The following is a 19,673-nucleotide window of genomic DNA, read 5'->3' on the forward strand; positions in this document are numbered from 1 at the left end:
GAGGGGTCGTGTGAATCTGGGAATCCCCGCTCCCCTTCTCCACGCACTCACGTCACCGACACGTCACCGAGCCCGGAGCACCCTGCCTGGAAACTCACCTCCCCCGAGGGCTCCCGCGGGCCCGCACCCGCGGAAAGGATGCTGCCGCCCGGCAGGTGCGGGAGGCGAGGAACAACGCTCTGGCAAGCCTCCCCCCACGCGAGAAATAACCAAAGCGAAGGCTACGCGTTTCCGCAGGGTGCTAGGACGGCACCCGAGTCCCACATACCCGCCCAACGGGGCTGGCCCGGCCGGGTACCACTTTCCGATGTGGCCCACCCGCAGCCCGGCCAGGCCCCGAGCACCCTCTGGGACAGGGAACCTCCTCCGGCCTCGGTCCCTGCTGTCCACCGCTCCCTTGCCATTGGTCCCCTCGAGGCGCAGCATCCCCCGACGGCTGGCAGGGAGGGGATGCTGGGCAGCGGGCACCCACCTTGCCGCGGGCTGCAGCCGAAGCGGGAGGATTTCCCTGTAACCAGAAGCACCCCAGGCCCCCCGGAGCCACGGCGGTGTCCCCGCGGGTGGCAGAGCCCGCTGCCCCGCCTGCGGCTGCCCCTTCCCAGGGCAAGGCCGGGACGGCCACCCCGGCGCAGGACGGGGGACACGGCCACGGCTGCAGCCGCCCGCCCCACGCCCCGTGGGTGGCTGTGGCAGCCGGTTGTCCCTGTGTCTGCCGCGGACACGCCGAGCCACACTCGCACGGGTGGGTTTTTTTTTCCTCTTAGAGGCTCTGCAGATAGCCTCTTTCCCGGGAGAGGATGCTTGGGGAGGGAGGAAGGGGAAGGTTTCCTCCAAGGGGATGCCAGGGGGAGATCTACCCTACACCACCCCCACCCCCCTTACACACACACACACCAGGGCAGCGTTCAGCAGTGTGAGAATCCGCGGTGATGAATTGCCAGTCGCTGCCGTTAACAGGTGCGAGCATTTGGTGATAAAATCTCCAGCACTAATACCGGGGAGCCGGGCCAAACAGCTGCGCGGCCCCGCTTCCAAATGCCGGTCACAATTACTCAAGCCCTAACGACTCGGTGCACAGGCTCGCCGAGCTCGGGGGGACCCCGAGAAGCGGGCAGGAACGGGCAGGAGCGGACGGCGCTTCGCCTGCGCGTCTGCGGCTGAAGCGGCTGCCACGGAGCCGGAGCCTCTGCGCGGGTTCGGTCGCATCCTCCTTCCTCGCCGCCAACGCTGCGATCGGGGAGGATTTCTCGACATGAGGGGGAAAAATAGACATGCTGAGGGTTGTTCGGGAAGGTGGGAAGTCTATCCCGCGGGCGTGTGTCAGGGCTGGGGGAGCTTTCCTGAGCCCTTTCACTTTTATACTCCTCCGATGCCAACAACCTGCGTTTGCAACACATAACGCTTACCTCCCTCTCATATGTGTGTATATATATATTCTGCTATATATATTTATATTAATATATTTTTTCTATTTTTTTCATATATAATATTAGCTAACACGGATAAATGCTTCGGAGACCGCCGCATCTTTCCTACCGACTTTGTTTAAACTCTCCGTTCATCAGCCCCGCGGAAAGGCGATGGGAAGAACAAATGGAAGAGAGCGGGGAGGGGAAAGACCCGAGCCGCTTTCCATTTTTATTAAGTAAAATAATAGTTATGCCTCCCCTACATAAACGAAAGTGTCATAAAAAATTCCGAAGCAGCTGCCAGAGATTTCGACCACACACACAACGGGGCGATTGAATTTCCACTTGGTGCATTTCATGGCAGCGAGGAACGGCCGGGAGCTGCGCCTTGTGCCTGTGCAGGGCGGCGAAGGGGAGGGCAGGGGGGCAGCCAAGTGCCGCGCTGCGAGCGGCCGAGGGCAGCGGGCACGGCCGGGGGATGCTCCGCGCCCCTCCGCGCCCCCGCGGAGCCCGGCCGCAGGACGGCTGCCTCCCTGTCGCCCTGCCTGGAGGCTGATCCCGTACGGCTCCAAGTGAAACAGATGTGGGTGTCTGCTGCCCGGACCCCTCCCCCGGCCCCGGCCCCGGCTGCCAGCTCTCCCCCTGCCTGGAAGGGCGGGCAGCCCGCCGGAGAAGCCCCGGCAACGGGGGCTCCGGTGGAGCCGTTGGCCGCTGTACTCATGGGCATCGGGACCCCGATGAGCCCGGAAATGTGGAGGGAGGAGGCGAGAAGGGTCGATCTGAGGCGCCTGGCTGTTGATGGGATGCGGCTGGTGCCTCATCCCGCTCCGCCCGGACCTCCCCCTTCAGCATCGCGCATCCAGAGCCGCCGTAGCTCGAGAAACATCGTGTCCCGATCAGCCACCATCGACACGGTTGCTGCCTCGTGCAACGCAAAATACAGTCCCCGTTTAAGTCGGGAACGACCCAAAAGGAAACAACAGTGAGTGAGTCCTTGTCCCTGCATCTACGAGCGGCTCCTGTGCGCCCAGCCAGTATTAGCCTCGGCTTGGCCATGCACGACCGGCTGCAGAAACAAATCAAAACGAGAAAAAGTACCTCAACTACACCCGTCCAGAAATGATTTAGAAAAGGGAAACCCTGAAGTGAAACAAACCCGGCGGTGGGGTCCCGCACGCGTGTGCGCACCGACGTGCTGCCGGCAGCCACGCGCGGAGCGAGCGCTGAGTTATGATCCCGGGTTTGTGCGCCGGGGTGAGAACTGATGCGGTCTCCCGAAAGAGAAACTCTATCGATCCATCCGAAAAGATTGCCTTGTCATCGTCCCACTGTTCCCAGGCGTGCAGGGCTAGGAAGGAAGCGTTTTTCCTTGGGCAGATTTAAAATTTTTCTGCTCTCCTCTCTGAAGCATTCCCTTACAAGCAGCCTCCCTTCCCATCTCCCTTTTTAACCCGACTCTGCTTTACATTTCACGTTCAATTCCGGTATCAAACGTGCGAGGGGCTGAGAGCTGGCGGGGTGGGGAAGAGTCTCCAAAAAGTGTCAAAATTAGGGGCGGAGGGGGGGGAAGGCCATCAACCGATCAGGATTTTTTTTTTTTCCTCCTCCTTTAAACTGACTTTGTCTGTCCTGCCTGCCTTGATGAGGCGTTTGGTCCAGGGGTGTTGGGTCGGCGTTTTGATGCCCTGCAAATGGCTTTAGCAGGTGGATCCCCGGCCGAGGTTTCCCCCCCCGGGTCTCCCGGTGCCCCCGCCTGGGCAGCTCCGTGGGAGCTGGTGGGAGCCCCTGCAAGCTGCCAAACGGCAACAACCACCAGGCATTATTTTTTTTCCACCGGGAAAAGCTCATTCCCCCGCTTGTCTGCCGAGACCGCTATCTGCCATTATTTGGGGGGGTGCAGGAGAGGGCGGGGACACCAAACCCGGAGCACCGCGGGGTGCGATCGCTGCTTCTGCCGTGGCACTGACCATGTCCTCGCCTAAGGGAGGTGGTCCTGGCCGGAGCATCCCCCGGCGCTGGGGTTTACCGGGGGCAAAGCCCTCATCGGGCCCCGCAGCATTTCCCTGCGCTGCCTTGGGCAGTGCGGGGGGTTCAGCTCCAGCCCCGCCCACGTTGCTCCCAGATCCTTCCAGATGATCTGTTGGTTTTGCGATACATAATCGTTCTTGTTTCCTTTGCCAGGCAGCATCTAAATTCGTTTATTCTTGTGAGAACTGCATCGACATGTTCCCCAAGGCTCAGTGATGGATTTTTCTGTATTACCTCGTTATCAAGCTTGGCTGACCTCTAACTTCTCTGAAAACATGAACAAGACAGACCTGCTGCTGCCTGGGCTGCCCCAGGGGGCTCTTTTTCCACTTATGTGATTTCCTTTGATATTATTTCTCTCCTTTCCATATCCAAGGCTCAGACCTTCACTGCTCCCTGCAGTTCAACCTTTTTTCCAGCCCCGTAGCGCCAGCTCCCAGCTTGCAAAGATCAGTTTGCAGCCTGCACACCAAGAGATCCCAGTGCAGGGAGGTAAGTGGGAACGGTGATGCCAGACAGTGGGAGATGCATGGAATTCCCAGTTTGGAAACCACTGGAGCCAAGTGCCTGTGTCCATCCCCACAGCACTCAGATGTTGGACAGCTCGAGTCTGTTGACTTGCATTTTCAATTGCAGGTGTCTCCAAATCCACACCAAAAAAGGCCTGGGTTTCAAGGGAGGCTTTTCTCAGGCACCCCATATGCAGGGCTGAACCCCCATGAACCTCTGGAGAACAAGTCTCCCTGTCTTTCCTGCTCTTCAGACAAATGGGAAGCTTCTCTCCCCCTCCCATACCCACGCATTTATTTAGGTGCTGTCATCTGACTTTAGGACCTTGGTTTTGGACTGGCAGTTCAAAACCTTTGACTGCTGCTCTCTATTCATAACTGATCCCATCCCATATGGATTTGAAGCCCACCAGGCAAGCTCATACACAGCTTAACACTCAACTGATTAACTCTGGCTCAGTATGAGCTTTTTTTTTTCATCCTGTTCTTCAGCAGTCTGACATGAAAAGAGATGGATACACACACACACACACACACACACACACTCTTACATGGCTCAGAGGAACACAGTGATTTGGAGCCATAAACCACGAGGTGCACTTTTGAGACTCACCAAAGCCAGCTCTCCTGGTTGCCATAAAAAACACATTAGCCAAAGGCCGATGCATGTGGAAGGCAATTACGCTCTGGCACATGGCAATGTGTATAGAACAGCCTGGTAACTGTGCCTACCACACAAGGAAAAATATCCCTGTGAAAACAAGCCTGCTAAATCACTTCATTCTTCCCTGAATCCCCTGAAAATAAAAGAGAAGATTTTTTTTTTTTTTTTTGGGGGGGGGGGAAGATCTATGTGGGAAGGAATCAGATTTTCCAGAAGCGGGTGTACCAGTGCAAGAACCTAAATAAATGGCCAGATTCACGAGGACGTAGGAACTTGTGATGAGGTTTCCAAGTCCAGGTTTTCCATATTAGCTTCTGCTCATGCCAAATGTGCCCGGGAATTCCCTGCTGGTCAGTTCTCTGCATTCAGCTGTTCAGCAGCCTAGTGCCCACCTCACCAGAAATGCCAGCTGAGGACCCTCAGCTTGGGGGCCAGAAGCAATACAGAGAGAGGGCCTTCAAAGGAGAAAATTACAGAGAAGGTGGAAAATTACTGGAACACAGCTTGACCGGGACAAAATGTGGTTTACTCCTTTTAATTTTTTTCTGCATGCAGTAAATGCCTGGGGATAGCAGTCTTTGCATCTGTAAGTATCCAGTGATCTCCAGCTGGGCATCAGGTTGGGGTGAATCTGCTGTATCCTTGTGAAAAATCAGCCCTGCACATACATGCTGATACCTACAGATCTGCCTTGCAAACAGGTTCATAGATATGCTTTGCATCTTGTCATCAAATAAGACTATGCTTCAGTCAGCTGGAGACTGGGATGTTGCTACTGCACAGGAATACAGCACTGGCTCCTTTTCTCTGTTCCCATCTTGGTAAGGAGCTGAATAAACAGAGGGAAAAAGTTTGCAATCCAAAATATGGGGAGGGAGGTGCATGCATGCATGCAGAGAAGCAGGGGCAGAGCCTTAACCCTTAACCCTGTCCTGTTTATCTAGCGAAGAACAGACAGGTAGAAAAAATGGCAAACCAGGCATCACATAGTCTGGAGCTCAATCTGCGTGGGTGGGTGAATCTCAGCTCTGCTGCCCTGCACGTGTACAGCTGTGGCTGCCGCTTCCTCCACTGCATCTCCACCAGGTCACAGCTTCGCCCCCCAGCCCAGCTCCAGCACCTCCGCACCCCAGCAGATCCTTCCTTCAGGTTCAGGACCCAAAGTTAATCCCTGCTTTGCACACTGGGGTACACAGCTCTGGGACATCCCAGGCCGACTTTGTGCCAGCATCAGTGTGCCTGCAAGGGACAGTTCTCTACAAAATAGGTGCTCTGCAGTGAGCAGCAGGTAAAAGGGACACACAAGAAACCCATCCTCAGCATCTCCGGACCAGTGTGAACTTCTCCTGCCCCTTTCTTTAAATCACCAGAAGAAACCGCTGCCCCAAGCTTCACAGATGCAAGAGAGGGAAAGCCTATCAACACACAGATTAAAATTAATCCAGCCACTCTAGGGGTGTTGAAGCTTCACGTACACACACATTCCCCCTTCTTTCGCTTACTGCAGGTGAGCCTCTGCTTATTCTTGCTGGGAAGAGGAAGCTGCATCACTCGGATGGAAGAAACAACACCAAAGACTGCTGGAGGAAAGGCTGGTGTTTCACATCTGGCTTTATGTTACTTGGAAAAACCTGATTTCTGCAGGACGGATACTCAGCATCACCCAGCTAACTCGATCCCACCGATGCCCATTATGACATGCCTTTTTCTTATTACCACTTTCCAGGCTTTTGTATAGTCTACATGTTGAGCATTAAAATTATGTTATAAGAGATTGTGAGGTATTTGAATTAGTTATCTGCTCCCTGAAAATACATTGCTGGGGTCCTGCGGGGGAAGCAGATGGGTGGGCTTCCATCCCAGTGCAGAGATAAGCATGCCATCTAGAGGAAATCCCCTTCATTGCCAGGCCCGGCAGCTGAAAATTATCCAATAAAGCATAATTAACCTCTGGCTTCAGAGAAAATCCTCTGTCTGTGCCCTGCTGCTCTGGGCTGCTGCACAGACATGTCGCAGGCCGGTGACGCACCAAGGCACTGGGGCAGCTTGCGAAGGTCCCCAGTGCTTCAGGGCCATCCTAGCCCGTGCTGGCACATGCTGACCTGTCCCTTTCCCATAGGTGATGTCAACTGCCCAGCCCCCACCCTGGTACGGATGCTGTGGTTGGGTATAAAGGAGAAGACAGTGTAGGTGTTTCCATAGCCCATGGTCTCTACCATGTCTATCTCTGGGAAAGGTAAGGAGGCTGCACATATTGCAGGATAAGAAGGCTGTATATATCGTGAAATGCCCTTGAGTGCTGCTAGCAGCAGTCCTGGACCTATGGGTGCCACTGCCCGAGCCATAGGTGAGGGCCCAGGTGCATGAACAGAGGCAGTGGCAGGGTCACCTTCTCCACCAGCAGCTCCCACCCTGTGGAGCACAGCCCTGCAGAACCCCTGTGGAGCTGATACGGATGTGCAGAGTAGAGCCCAGCAGTGGGGCTGGGGGTCTGACCTCCCATGGGGCAGATCCACATGTCCACTCATTTTTTCTAAGGAAAACTTCCCTTCCTGGCTGACTTCCCAGGCTGGACTGCTCTCATACACTGCTGCTATCATGGGCACCCTCATCCAAACTTCCAGGCATGGTTGTAGGTCTGGGACATGCGATGTGGGAGCATGTGGGACAGCAGGTACCATAAGTCTCGTACCCTCCTGTAGTCAGAGTCAGCCCACTGAAGCCCTCAGGATCTCTATCCCACACCTTCCACTTTTTCTCTTTCTACCACTACCAGTAAATAGCACACTTGCAGTCACCAACGTAAGACTGTTGTCCCACTAATAAAAACAAACTCCTTCAGCCCTAAAGATAATTGAAAAACAGTGGTCTAGGTCCAAGCAGAGGGACAAGTGCTACTGCCCAGCAGGTAGCTGCCTTGTAAAAACAGGAAGGCTTTCAAAAGGAAAAACTTCAGAGATGGAGAAAGAGCAGGGAAGATCTCACGTGAGAGAAACCTTATTCTACAGAAAAAGCAGGTGCATGCTTAAGCAAAGAACATTTGGAGAGGAGCTGCTATTGCATTGATTTGCTCATATTCTGCAGGATTTTTTTTTATCTTTTCTTTGCTTTTTTAAAATGAAGATTATTCCTGCTTTTCTCACCATTTCAGAACCCCCACAGGGTGCTCCTATTTGGTGCTCCCAGGCAAGGCTGAACCCAGCAACACCCGCAGCACCTTTTTGTTTTTATCAGTGATCTTATTTCCATTTTGCACCCTCCTCACCTTCTTCTCCCCAACACTTGTGGGGCCTGACTCCTAACCCATGTCTCGGAGATGCTGCTCTCACCATCCATGCAGTTGTTGTTCCCCCTGCTCCACGGCAGGGAGGGAAGGCACAGATATCCCTGTAGCTCATCGCAGGCGCTTGCCACTCACATGGAGTGAAAGGCTTCGTGGCATCACCCAAGGAGCCTGTGTGCTTTATAGGTCTCTTATTTCCTGTCATTACCAAGAAGAGCCTAGCTGTAATAAAAATCTGGGCTCCGATCCTACAAACACTTATGCCTGAGCTTAATTCTAAGCACGTGAGCCGTCAAAGGGGACTATTCATGTGCTTAAAATTTAAGCATGTGCTTAAGCGTCTGTAGGCCTGGAGTCTGTCAGAGCGGGGATTTGTGCCTTAAGCCCATATTCTGGGTCATTATCCTTTTCATGTCTTCTCTGGCATCTCAGAAGATGCTTCAAAGGGGAATTTTCAAGTTCTTCAATAAACTTTGCCTTCCCGAGCAGCCTGGATTCTTGCCTATTCTGTGGGGCAATTCTCTTCTGTTGCCTCCCCTCCCCCTGTTAGCGATAATCCTGTGCTATTTCATGCTTGGCCAGACAATTAAGCCCTCTTGCTGCTTGGCTCTGTCTTTGTTATGTATAATTGTTCCAAATAATTAGCCACTATTGCATGCTATTCTGAAACTACTTTGTATTGCAATTATACTTAGAGGGTGAGCATCAGCTCGGGGAGAATCCAAGCAGCAGACAGCCTGGAAAGAAAGGGCTTCGAGCTGGGGGACGATGGATACGCGCTTAAACCAACACTGTGGAAAACCTAACAATAAGTAACCAGCGAGGAGTAAATGTTGCTTGGAGAAGGTCTGCGGCTGGTGGGGTCTGGGCAGCAGAGCTGAGGGCGGGCTGCAGGGTCTTGGTCAGGGTGTCACCTGGCTGCCACCTCGTGGGTGCTGGCTACAGTGCAGGAGGCAAAACCATACTGTCACTTCCATGGTGACTTGGAGGGAGCATCTTAGCCAAAGGGCCAGTTTTGTCATCTCTGTACAATGTAGGGAACCCGCAGCTGTGCTGGGACGTGTTTGGGGTCTGGCAGGGAAACGTTCCCTAATCGTGCCTTTGGAAAGGCAAAACTCCTGCTTTCTTGAGCGTAAAGACTCCAAATAATGAGATCAGTTCAGCAGCCTCCTGTTTTCCCAGCAGCAAACACATTTCTTTTGTGGACAAGTACTGGAAGGGACGCTCAGAGAAGTTACAGCTCCATCTAAGCATCTTTTTGAAACCAAAAATAATGTGGCACAGCAGAGCCCCCCTAGCATTACCCAGTCTCTTGCCTTTCAAGTACAGAACATCTGAAAAGGATGTAACCAAGACCTGAGCTGGCCTAACCTGCAGTGGTGAATTAAGTCCTCTGCTGAAGATCTGCTGGGCAAAAACCCAGGATGGCCAGCGACAGTGTGTTTAGACAGTTCTGTGCTTTTTGAGATCCATTTTCTCCAGCCAGGTTAGGCCACTTGAAGACTCCTGAAAATGGATCTACAGGCTGGGTTTGGTTCCCCACACTCAGTTAGCCGAAGGAGTTTTAAAACAGAGTAGAGATGTGTGTGGTACAGATGGAAAGCATCCAAAATGTCTGAGGCAGCTGGGCCCATTCTCTGCAGATGTGGATCTCTGCTTCCTTTGACTCAGCAGAGCCAACAAAAATGGAAAACTAACTTTTCCCAAGCATGTACTTAAGCGGATCAGGTACATCCTTCCTGCGTGCAGCACCCTGAGATGCCATGAGCCAGGGCTGCTTGTTGGCATTGGATGGCACGGTTGATTCAATGCATGCATAAACTCAACTGTTGCCGTGTAACCACTTCAGCAGTCCCAGTACAAAAACCATTAAATGAATGGACTTTGGATGCTCTCCCAAGAGCTGTTACGCTGCCAATGCTCAGCCTCTGCCACTTTGCTGCCTAACCACAGCCTTGCTTCTTAGGTGCTGTAAGTCAGGCCAGCCCCCAGCTCTGCCATTCACGTACACCTCACAGCACCTTTCAAACACAGTCAGGCTGCCAACAAGGCTCACCGTCCGTCTCTGTCTGCCTGTCCGCGCCCCGCCCCCCGCTTTGATCAAGGGCCCAGATTCTTGCTGTGCTTCCACTTGATTCCCTGTTTTCACTCTAGGGAGAAGAGCTGCAGGGGGACAGGAGCACCATCAGCCCTGCATCTTGTCCTCAGCGATGGTCTGCAGCAGATGCTTAGGAAAAGGGTAAAAGAGGGTATAGCCAGAGAAATCCTCTCCGAAATCTTCCCACAGCCAGTAACTGGCGTTTTAGGAATTTTGTAGCCTGAGGGTTGCATCCAGCCCACTGTGTTTAATACCGACCCTCCCTGAACGAGCCTGACCCTGCTGGCATCTCGGCCGGTCCCCACGCCTGCGCCACGTCCTGCCACGTCCTGCCCCCGGCGGCCGGGATGCTGCGGTGTGAGCCCCGCTGGTCCCCGGGCCCGAGGCGGGGGCCGGGAGCGGCTTCCCAGGGCTATCCACTGGAGGTCAGTGTTGGCCTGAGCACGGCAGCTGTCACCCCAGCTGTCACCCCCGGCCACCGCGCCCTGGCCCCCCCCGCGGGGCGTTACACCCGGGGGGTGAAGAGGCGGAGTGCAGGGCAGCGTTGCTTGGCTCCGTTCAAACACGGCGGCTCCATCACCTGCTCCTGCCCGAATATGAAGGGTCCCAATATAAAGGACCCAAATATAACGTAGCTGGGGTGGTGACAGAGCCCCGACACCCTGAGATGTAGCTCAGAGCTTGGGCAGTGCTGACTCCCAGATGCTAATTTTTTAAAAAATTCATTATCAGGTGGCAAAGCCAATCTCAGCTGGTCCCACTGTACCCACTGCCCACCTCCCCATCGCCAGCTGACTTTACTGACTCAATCTTGACCTCAGAAAGACACCACTGACTGTCTTCAAGCCTTCAAGCTTTGCAAAGAGCAAAGCACTGTGTAGAATAAAAGCTGGTTATGGTATAAGATTTCCAACGCTGGGACTGCCAGTAGGCAGCTGGCAGCATCCAGGCAAAATCTAACACTACCAGAGGGACTGACAAGTTCTTCAGGAAAAGTACTTTGGCTAAAATTTCAGCTAATGCTATGTTTGTTTGCACCACGATGGAAAACACTATTTATAGCTTGGGAATATCAGCTGGAAAGCGCATTTCTTACAGCTTGTTTTAACCTGTTGGGGAAGAAGCACGGAGGTGGGACAAGCACAAAACATGCAAAACGCTGTCATATGCAGACAAAAGTGGCAGCTTGGTTGGTCCTCCCTGGGCAGCCACTATTTCCCAGAGAAAAATAAGCATCTTTTCCAAGGTGGTAGTTCATTTTGGTTATTTGTTTCTGAACGTGCAGCCTGAGCGATCTGAATTCAGTCTGATTTGCAAAGGACCGTCCCCGGAGCAGTCAGACCGTCTTGGCGATAGGCCAGATCACCACCCATATCTCTTTGGTGCTCAGGATTAACTCCAGCCCCCTCTGCCTTTCACGGGCTTGAGACTGGGCTCTCCCCACCGTGGGATGTCCAGAGGACCCCTTGCCATCACCCTGAAGGATGATGTTCATTCCACAGCCTCAGAGAGCAAAGAAAGTTCTGTCTCTGGCTTTTGTGTGACCAAGATTGAGATAGTTATGACTGTCATTACTTAATATTCCCTAAACTCCCTAAATAAAGAAGGGAGGATTTCAAAGGAGACTTGGTTTCACAACTGAAATCTGGGTGATAATTACTCCTGTTTCATTCAAATCCCTCTTATTCACTAAACAGGGACATCCAAAAGACACTAAAACAGATGAAGGGCTCAGGTATAAACTTTACAAAGCTTAAAACTACTCTGTCCCAGCAAGGTTCATGCTTTACATGACATTTTAATCCTACTCATTTGCTAGATTCACCCTAACTGTAAACAAAGCTTTGAAATGAAATCTTAAAAGCCTGGTTGCGATACATTAAGTTAACCAAGAAGACACTCTTAAGGCATTGCTTTAATGACAATCACAATAGAAGTTGCCAGAGGTTTATGTGTGTGAGGATTATTATCTAGAGAAAAAAGAAGAAAAGGGGACTGTTCCCCATGCTTTCCAGCTTGCTTGGCAGCGTAAGGCCGGTGGTGAGGGTGGTTTATCACTGCTTGCAGAGGGCTCTGGGCTGGGGCTCTCTGGCAGACAGGGAGATACAGGGCCCTGGGAAGGCGTGCAACAAAACGCTGCACACCAGGATTTGTCCTGACACATCAGGATGGGGTTGCCCGCTCTCTCCGAGCCAGGTTTTCAGGCATCCATTCCACTTTGGTGATTCTTACTTCATGACAGAGCCCCTTGGCCGAAGAGACCTAACTCTTACACAGACACAAGGGCTGGGTCTCCTGCAGCTGCCCCCCACCCAGACATCTGGAGTTGGGTGCTGCTTTCCAGAGAGCCCTGTGACAGGAGGGCATAGGTGGCTGGGGGACAGGAGCAAGCCACAGCCCAGCCCTTCAGACACCCCAAGCCCCACTGGCTCCACCAGCACTTGAGTTAACACCCAGAAATGCCAGGAACTTGGAAAGCCCTTTCAAGTTCTGGCTCCCAGCTCCTGCAGGGCTCCAGGGTGGCTGGGGAGGAGCAGGCTCAGCCTAGTCTGAGATGTCCTGGCTCAGCCACCTCTTCCTGGTGCATCCCACCCAGGCAGAACCACAGCATCTCCTGCCCACCTTCTCCACCCAACGCTGTTTTCCTTTCATTCCGGGACTTGGTTCTTCCCTACCTCAGCAACCCTCCTGCTCATGGTGCAAACCCAGCAGAGTCCCAGCCTGGCACCCACTGATGCTGGAGGGAAGGTGGCAGACCCAGAGTTTTTGGTGCATCTCTGGCTCTCACCCCCTGGATACTTAGGCAAGCCTTGAAAAGTGCTTTTGCTTACAAAACATTACAGGGTTAGGTCCTGGGAATGACTGAAAGCTGTGACAAGCATCCTTTCTACCGACTGTCCTTGCAAGTAATTATTTCAGCATCCCCCCAGTTCATCTATGCAGACAGTATGTTACAGACAGGAATGGCACTTTGCAAACTTTAGTTAGAAGATCTCTGCCTATAGGTATCTTCTGTAGAGAGCCAGAGTATTTTAAAGCATAAGTTTTTTCACAATGTCCTTTCTGAGCAGGGCTATCGCTAAGGGAAAAGCACAGAAGCTGCTGCTGGGACTAGTGTGAAAGCTGAAAAGCTGAAGCTGGAGGGACCAGAAAGGATGCTCAAAGCCCAGCAGCTCAGCAAAGGCAGCAGACCAGAGCTAGGCCAGTTTTTAGAGATAGATAAAGCCCCGATTTTAAGGAGGCCAAGAGGAAAGAAGCATTTTCTTCCCTCCCCTCTCATACCAACCCCACTCTCAGTTTCTATGGAGCACACGGGATGAAAGAATGAAAAGCCACAAGCTCCCAAGCTGTGGGCAAAAGCTGACTCCTTGGGTACCTGCCTTACACCCAGCTTTTGGTTATGACCAGCAGCTGGGGAATGAGATGCTCAGTTTTGCACCAAATCTCAACTGACATCCAACTCTTCCTTAAGCAAAGGAAAGGTGCAACAGGAACTAGGAGAAACTGCTCTGCTTCAGAGGACACCCTCAAAAAACAGGAGAGAAATCCTATCTTGTCACTTTTACCTGGAGGATGTTTAAATTAAAAGCTAAATCCGGGGCTGGGGAACTCTGCCTTCAGACCTGGTGAGACGCTCTGGCTGGCAGTCCTGTAAATAAAGAGCAGCAGCCTGGCCAGTGAACAGGTTGGAATTTTAATGGATTTTGTTGCTAGAAAGAAAAGCTACAATTTCCTAATCTGATGTGCTAAATCTGAATTTCACCTGCAAGGGATTCCGAGAAGAGAAGACGCATTCCCTGCTGTGCAAATGGAAACCTTCTAGTCTAGTAAGAGCTGTGTGGACAAACCTTGCAGGTGATGGAGAGCTTATTTCAGCTTTGCATAGGTCAGCATTGGTTAGCTACCATTCACTTTTTAAAAAAACTTAATAAAATAGACAGCTTTAGAAAGTGTCACTAAAAACGTAAGACATGGCAGTGTCACACAGCAACACAAGTCTGTCTCCCACCAGTTACAAGACTGATAATTTCTTCTCACCAAGGTCTGGCCAGAGCCAGAGGAACAGCAGCACTGCACATGTTGGAAGGAAAAGCTTTATTTTAAAAAAGTCCTCTCTAACAATAAAAGTTATTTTTAAAAATAGTAAAAAGAAGTAGGCAGGGTGGTTGGAGGTTTTTTTCCTACAGGGGAAGGAAATGATAAACATCTTAAATATTCTTTTAAAATCCAGTGAATTGGTTTAGCGTTTGTTGTTGGAGTTTTTTTGATAACTTTCATTCCAGTTACATAGAAGGCACCCAGGGAAGAGAGGAGAAAGCTCATTTGTGAGACAATTCCTGCATGTTACACCACATACCCATCTCCTGGTTGTGCACCGCCTCACCCTGTGGGGGATGCCCTGCCACAGAGGGCATCCCTGGGGTCGGGCTGTGTGGAATGGACATACCTCAGGTGCAGCAAGCCCTGCCAGGCAGATGCAGCCAGAGAGCACCTTCTCCAGGAGAGGATGGAGCAGAAAATAGCTAACCTTGCCTCCAGTTAAAAATAAGCTGAGAAAGAGAGGAGTTAGGTCACCCCGCAGGTGTGTGTCTGAACACAGCCAGAGGCCGGGGACCCCCGACCCCACCCCAGTCAATTCCCACAGCGGGGAGAAGTCCGTGTGTCCATAAATGTTCATGGGAGCCTGGGGGTGTCCAGCCAAGCCCCCCTGGCCCCATCACATGTACCGCTCCAGGCCGGCGGGGAAATTGGGCTGCCTCATGTAGGCATTGCTGGAGCCAAACTGGCCGAGGGGTGATGTGGAGAGCCCCAGGAGCTGCTCACCGTGCTCAGCGCAGGCGGGGGGCCGCATGGCCGGCAGGGCCAGTCTGTTGGGAGCCCCGTAGAGCTGTGGGCTGCCGGGTGAGTAGCTGCCCTGTGCCACGGGCAGGTGCGGGGGTGAGGTGGCGTAGGGGTAAGCCAGGGTGTTGGGGCCAGCTCGGCCCAGCAAGCCAGGGCTTACGGGCTGCGCCTGGAAGCAGGGAGGCTCGGAGCTGCCAGCGGAGCAGGAGGGAGCCAGCTCGGCCCCAGGCAAGCCCAGTGATGGGTGGCCCAGCTCAGCGGGCGGCGAGGGCTGCAGGGCCTGCTGCCCGCTGATGAGGCTGTCGATGCTGAACATCCTGGGATGCTGTGTTGGCGGTGCTGCCCCAGCCGCGTAGGGGTGGAAGACGGTGCTGGAAAGCTGGGGGCCATAACCGGGCGAGCAGAGGGCATTGGGGTAGGGTGCTGTTGGTGCTGCGGGGCGGCCGGCGGGCGGGGGCGTGAAGGCGCTGGAGTTCTGCATGTAGCCGGGGTAGGTGGTGATGTCGGTGCGCTTGAAGCGCTTCCTCCGGCGCAGGAAGCTCCCGTTGTCGAACATGTCCTCTGCGGCCGGGTCCAGCGTCCAGTAGTTGCCCTTGCCGGGATGGCCGGGCTCCCGGGGGATCTTGACGAAGCAGTCGTTGAGGGTGAGGTTGTGGCGGATGCTGTTCTGCCACTTCTTGGGGTTCTCTCGGTAGAAGGGGAAGCGCTCGGTGATGAACTTGTAGATGCCCCCCAAGGTGAGCTTCCTCTCGGCCGCGTTGGCGATGGCCATGGCGATGAGGGCGATGTAGGAGTAGGGGGGTTTGCCCCGCTGCACCGGCCGCTTCCTCCGGCGGCCCCCGGCGGGGGGCGGCGGCTCCTCGGTGGGCGGCGGCGGGGGAGGGGGGCTGCCCCCACCGCCCCGCGGCTCCGGCTTCACCGGCGGCGCCTGGCCGGCGGGCGGAGACCCCCGGGGTGGCCCGGGGGAGCCGGGGCTGGCCGCGGCAGCGGGGCTGGGCGCCGGCAGCGTGCACATGCCTCGCAGGCAGGGGAAGCCGGCCGCGTTCATATACAGCCCTCGCCTTCCTCCTCCTCGGAGGATGGGGCGGGGGGGCGGCGGGAGAAAGACCCCCCCCGAGGGGAGGGGAAGGGGGGAGAGGGAGGGGAAGGGGAGGGGGGCAGGCGCCGCCGCAGCTCCCGGCGATGGGGAGCTCGGTCCCGAGCCGCTTTGCAATATATAGGGCAGCCGCCCCCCCGGAGGGGCGTGCGGGGCCCGGCCCGCCCCAGCCCCTCTCCCCCGGCGGGAGGGGGAAGGCCCCTGGGGAGGGGTCCTGTCTCCCACGCTAAATCCCCCAGCCTCTTCCCAGGGCTCCATTCCGCAGCCATGCCCCCGAGCGGTCCCTCCCCCGGGGGTCCCGGGTGCCAGCGCGGCGGCCGGCTCCGCTGCCGGCCCTTCCCCGCGGGCCCGGCTTGCTCTTGAGCTGGTGTTTCCTCCCGGGAGAAAAACCGAACAAAACGAGCCCCGGTGGCCGGACCGGGGCGGCTTTGGTGCCGCAGCCAGCCCCAGCAGCAGCACAGGTAACCTCCCGCCGGGACCCCCCCTCGGCTGCATTTCGTTGGCTTTTTTTCCCCTGGGAAAAGCGCTCACAAGCGGCCCCAGACGCAGCGGCGGCAAAGCCGGGCGTTTCTCCTGAAAACCTAGCCTCTGGGGTTAGTTACTGCGCAGCCCGGTGAGATCTTCTGGCTAAGGAAATCCTGGGAAAAGTTTTTTCTTCTTTTGCCCTGAGAGAAAGGAAAATGCTGAGCAGAGCTCGAGGCTGCCTGCTGGTACCCGCTGCAGGGTGGGTGAGGGGTGGCATCTACGGGGAAGTGGGGGTCTCTGTATCACTGCAGAGGGACTGAGCCCATGGCTGAAGCTGAAGGAAGGCACCGGATTTAGAAAGCCCTGCCAGGTTTCAGGGAAAACCTGTCCAGATGTCATCCTGCGCTCCAGGTCGGCTGGGTGGAACCGCAGCCCCCCATCCATGTCACATGCCCACACCAGTGCTGGGGGGCTGCTGGCTGCTTTGTTGGCATCAAAAAAACGGGGCTTTCACACCATCCTCACCCACTGCTGCTGAGCATCACCTCTAAGCCAGATGCTCACCTAGGGAGAGCCCAGCCCGGCACAGGTAAGGGAGGCACTGCATAAGGGTGGGCTGGATAAGCTGGGAGGGCTTTTACAGCCAGATCACTGTAGTTACATGTCTATGTCCTGAGAAGACAGCTGGAAATGTCTACACCATTTAACACAGTGGCAGACCCCTCCGTATGTCCAGCGTGGAGTAAAAATCGCAGCCTTCAACTTTTAAGTGGATTGAAAGCATCTCCAACAGTGGAGCAGGACACAAGTCTTTTTCCATGGAGGCAAATGATCTTGACCAGGCTGTATCCTCCTCCTCCCTTCCTTTTTAAACTGAAAAACCACCCAGCCTTTTGGAAAAGATTCTTCAGCCCTTTCATTTAACATTTCCTAGTGGTTTTATATTAATGGATCATGTTATTTCTCACCATCGCTCATTCTCCTGCTTGTGTTTGCATGTAGTTTTGTTCTTGCTTTATCTTTCCTGAAGATATTTGTGTCCCTTTTTTCTATTCTCCAGGGCTCAGGCAGGGAATCGTGGGTCTAACAGTGCCTGGTCTGCCACAGACCAGCTGCTGCTGGAGTAAGCCGCCTCAGTTTCCCTTCTCCCAAATGAGGATATGAGGATAACAAGAAGAGCGTAGATGCTGGCTGGAGGACAGAGAGCAGGTGAGAATGGGTGAAACGCAGCCTTAGAGAAAGGTGCCTTTTGCCACAGAAGACACAGATCTTCAGGGAGGAAAGAGAAATCAAGGGCATGACTGGAACCATTCATTCACCTTGGGAGAACTGAGGAGAAAACAATGGAAGATTCATATTTCTCCCAGAGCAGGCATTGACTTAAATCAGAAGTATCAGAATATGGCCAATTAATTTCAGTCAGAGGATCTGATCTGACTTTTCCAGCCACTGGAGAGTGCAGCACGACAGACGCCTATGAAGGGTGTTACCAAAGATCACTCCAGAATGCAAAAGAAAATCCCTGGGGGAGATGGAAACCTTCAACTCTGCAGACATTAGCTAGTGAGATTTTCATGTCAATGCATGGATTTTAAACTATTCTGATCTAGCAAGAACAGGTTTGGGAGGGAAAAGGATTATGGGGTGTGAAGGAGGAACAGCTTTTCTCATTCAATCATACCAACAGCCCTTGCCTATCACTTGCTCTCTCCTTTTTTACTAGTCTAAATATTGGAAAAGGAGTTGGAAATGGAAACTCAGCAGTATGGCTCGGTCTGGAGCTGCCTGCACCTGGGATCACATTTAGCAAAGGAAGAGACATCTCATCTGCACAACAGGGTATGAAGACCTGACTGCACGAAGTGTTTATAGCCCAAGACCCTGGTCTCATGTCATTTTACACACAGTGGGAGAAACCCTGACTCCGTCTCAGGCTGTGGGGCTGGCTGAGGCTCCAGCTGGTAAGTAGTTACTTTAAAGCTGATGGGACCATTCAAATTATTTTCAACTTCACAGATGTCAAACTAGTTTTGACAGACGGATAAAACAGCAGGACAGAGGCAGGCAGGAGCTCACAGGCAGGAAACAAACTGTGTTTTACTATCAGAAAGGGAAAGCCAAAACAGACGCAGATTCTCACATATGCTTTATCACTCATGGTGCTCTTCCCAGCCCAGATCTTTTATAAAAAGGTGGAAGATGGTAATAAAGACAGCTACCAAACAAATGCAATCTGGATCTCTCTTTAAAATGGGGTGATGATGAGGGAATAAATCACATTTACTAAGTATGTGTAAGTTTTGCCAGCATCTGCTGCCTTCGGCATCAGTTCATCCTAGCTCCCAGAGCTTTTTCAACTGCTTTTTTACCTCCAGCCCCTGAACAATTTTGCACTAGAGCTGCAGCCTCCTTTAGAAGTGTCTCACATGCAGATCACTTTGCAGCATGGGTGAAATTGCTTCACTGCAGAGGGGCAGGGCTGTGCACCCTCAGAGAGCTGCTGTTCCCAGCACCCCATGCACTCAGGGAGGTATTGCATCAGTGGTACCCACGCCACGTTTCCAAGCTGCTCTTTAACCCACATGGTTACAGAAAAACATGTGTTTGCTTGTGCCAAAACAAAGCAATCCTCTACTAAACTGCATGCAGTATGGGGGTAACCGGGTGGGATGTTCACATTCCTTAATGTGGCTGTGCTGAGACACCAGCGGTTTTGCCCTGTCTTGAATGAAACTGTAGCCTGGATAGCTGCACTGGGCTGAGTTGCATTTGGAGCATCCCTGTTTGCAGAGCCCTCCCCTTAGTTGTGAAGCAGAGCCATCTGTCTCTCAGCCACCCCTTCCTCTGCAAGGAAGAGGGGACAGGAGCCCTGGGAGCGAAGATTCCTGTCCCAAGGGCTGTGGCAGTGAGCAGTCCAAAGCATCCTCCCGCCTCAAATCCACCATTGGCCTCTGGGTGATGCTTCAGTGACACATCACCTGCTGATGGTGCTCTTAGCATGGCCCTGAAATACCCCATCGCTTACTAATAACCAAACATTCAGGGACTTCCTTGGCCGAAAGCTGCATGAGTATAGCTGCCTTGAAATAACACCCGTCAGGTCTATTCCCACTTTCAGCACATCCCTGCCTGAAATCCATCCATGCTCTACACTCCCAGATGGAAACCCTCAGAAGAAGCTTGAGAGATCCTCCCACCACAGCTACTCTGTGTGATGGCAAGGCTTCACCACCAGAAGGTGACCCGTGTTGCTCACATAGGAGCTCGGTACATTAGGGT

The 19,673-nt window shown here is 53.6% G+C and overlaps 1 protein-coding gene and 1 long non-coding RNA gene across 5 annotated transcripts in view; one reads left to right on the forward strand and one right to left on the reverse strand.

Annotated features, from left to right (window-relative positions):
- LOC308071764 overlaps window positions 1–6,382 on the forward strand; it is an 8,352-nt gene extending 1,970 nt beyond the window's left edge. The window contains exon 2 of the long non-coding RNA XR_013931304.1: window positions 1,494–6,382. This is a non-coding gene — a long non-coding RNA (uncharacterized lncRNA). The remainder of the gene's footprint in view (window positions 1–1,493) is intronic.
- Window positions 6,383–6,524: 142 nt separating this feature from the next.
- Window positions 6,525–19,673, reverse strand: part of FOXE3 (forkhead box E3) — a 43,874-nt gene continuing 30,725 nt past the window's right edge. For 3 of the 4 annotated variants that reach the window (XM_080407651.1, XM_080407650.1, XM_080407648.1), the window contains one exon: window positions 6,525–17,723. In XM_080407651.1, the coding sequence (XP_080263777.1) occupies window positions 14,709–16,424 (1,716 nt within the window). In that variant the 5' untranslated portion in view covers window positions 16,425–17,723 and the 3' untranslated portion in view covers window positions 6,525–14,708. The remainder of the gene's footprint in view (window positions 17,724–19,673) is intronic. The other variant, XM_080407649.1, reaches the window with a different exon arrangement.

Source organism: Falco punctatus (assembly GCF_963210335.1).
Source record: "Falco punctatus genome assembly, chromosome: 11".
Lineage (NCBI taxonomy): Eukaryota > Metazoa > Chordata > Aves > Falconiformes > Falconidae > Falco > Falco punctatus.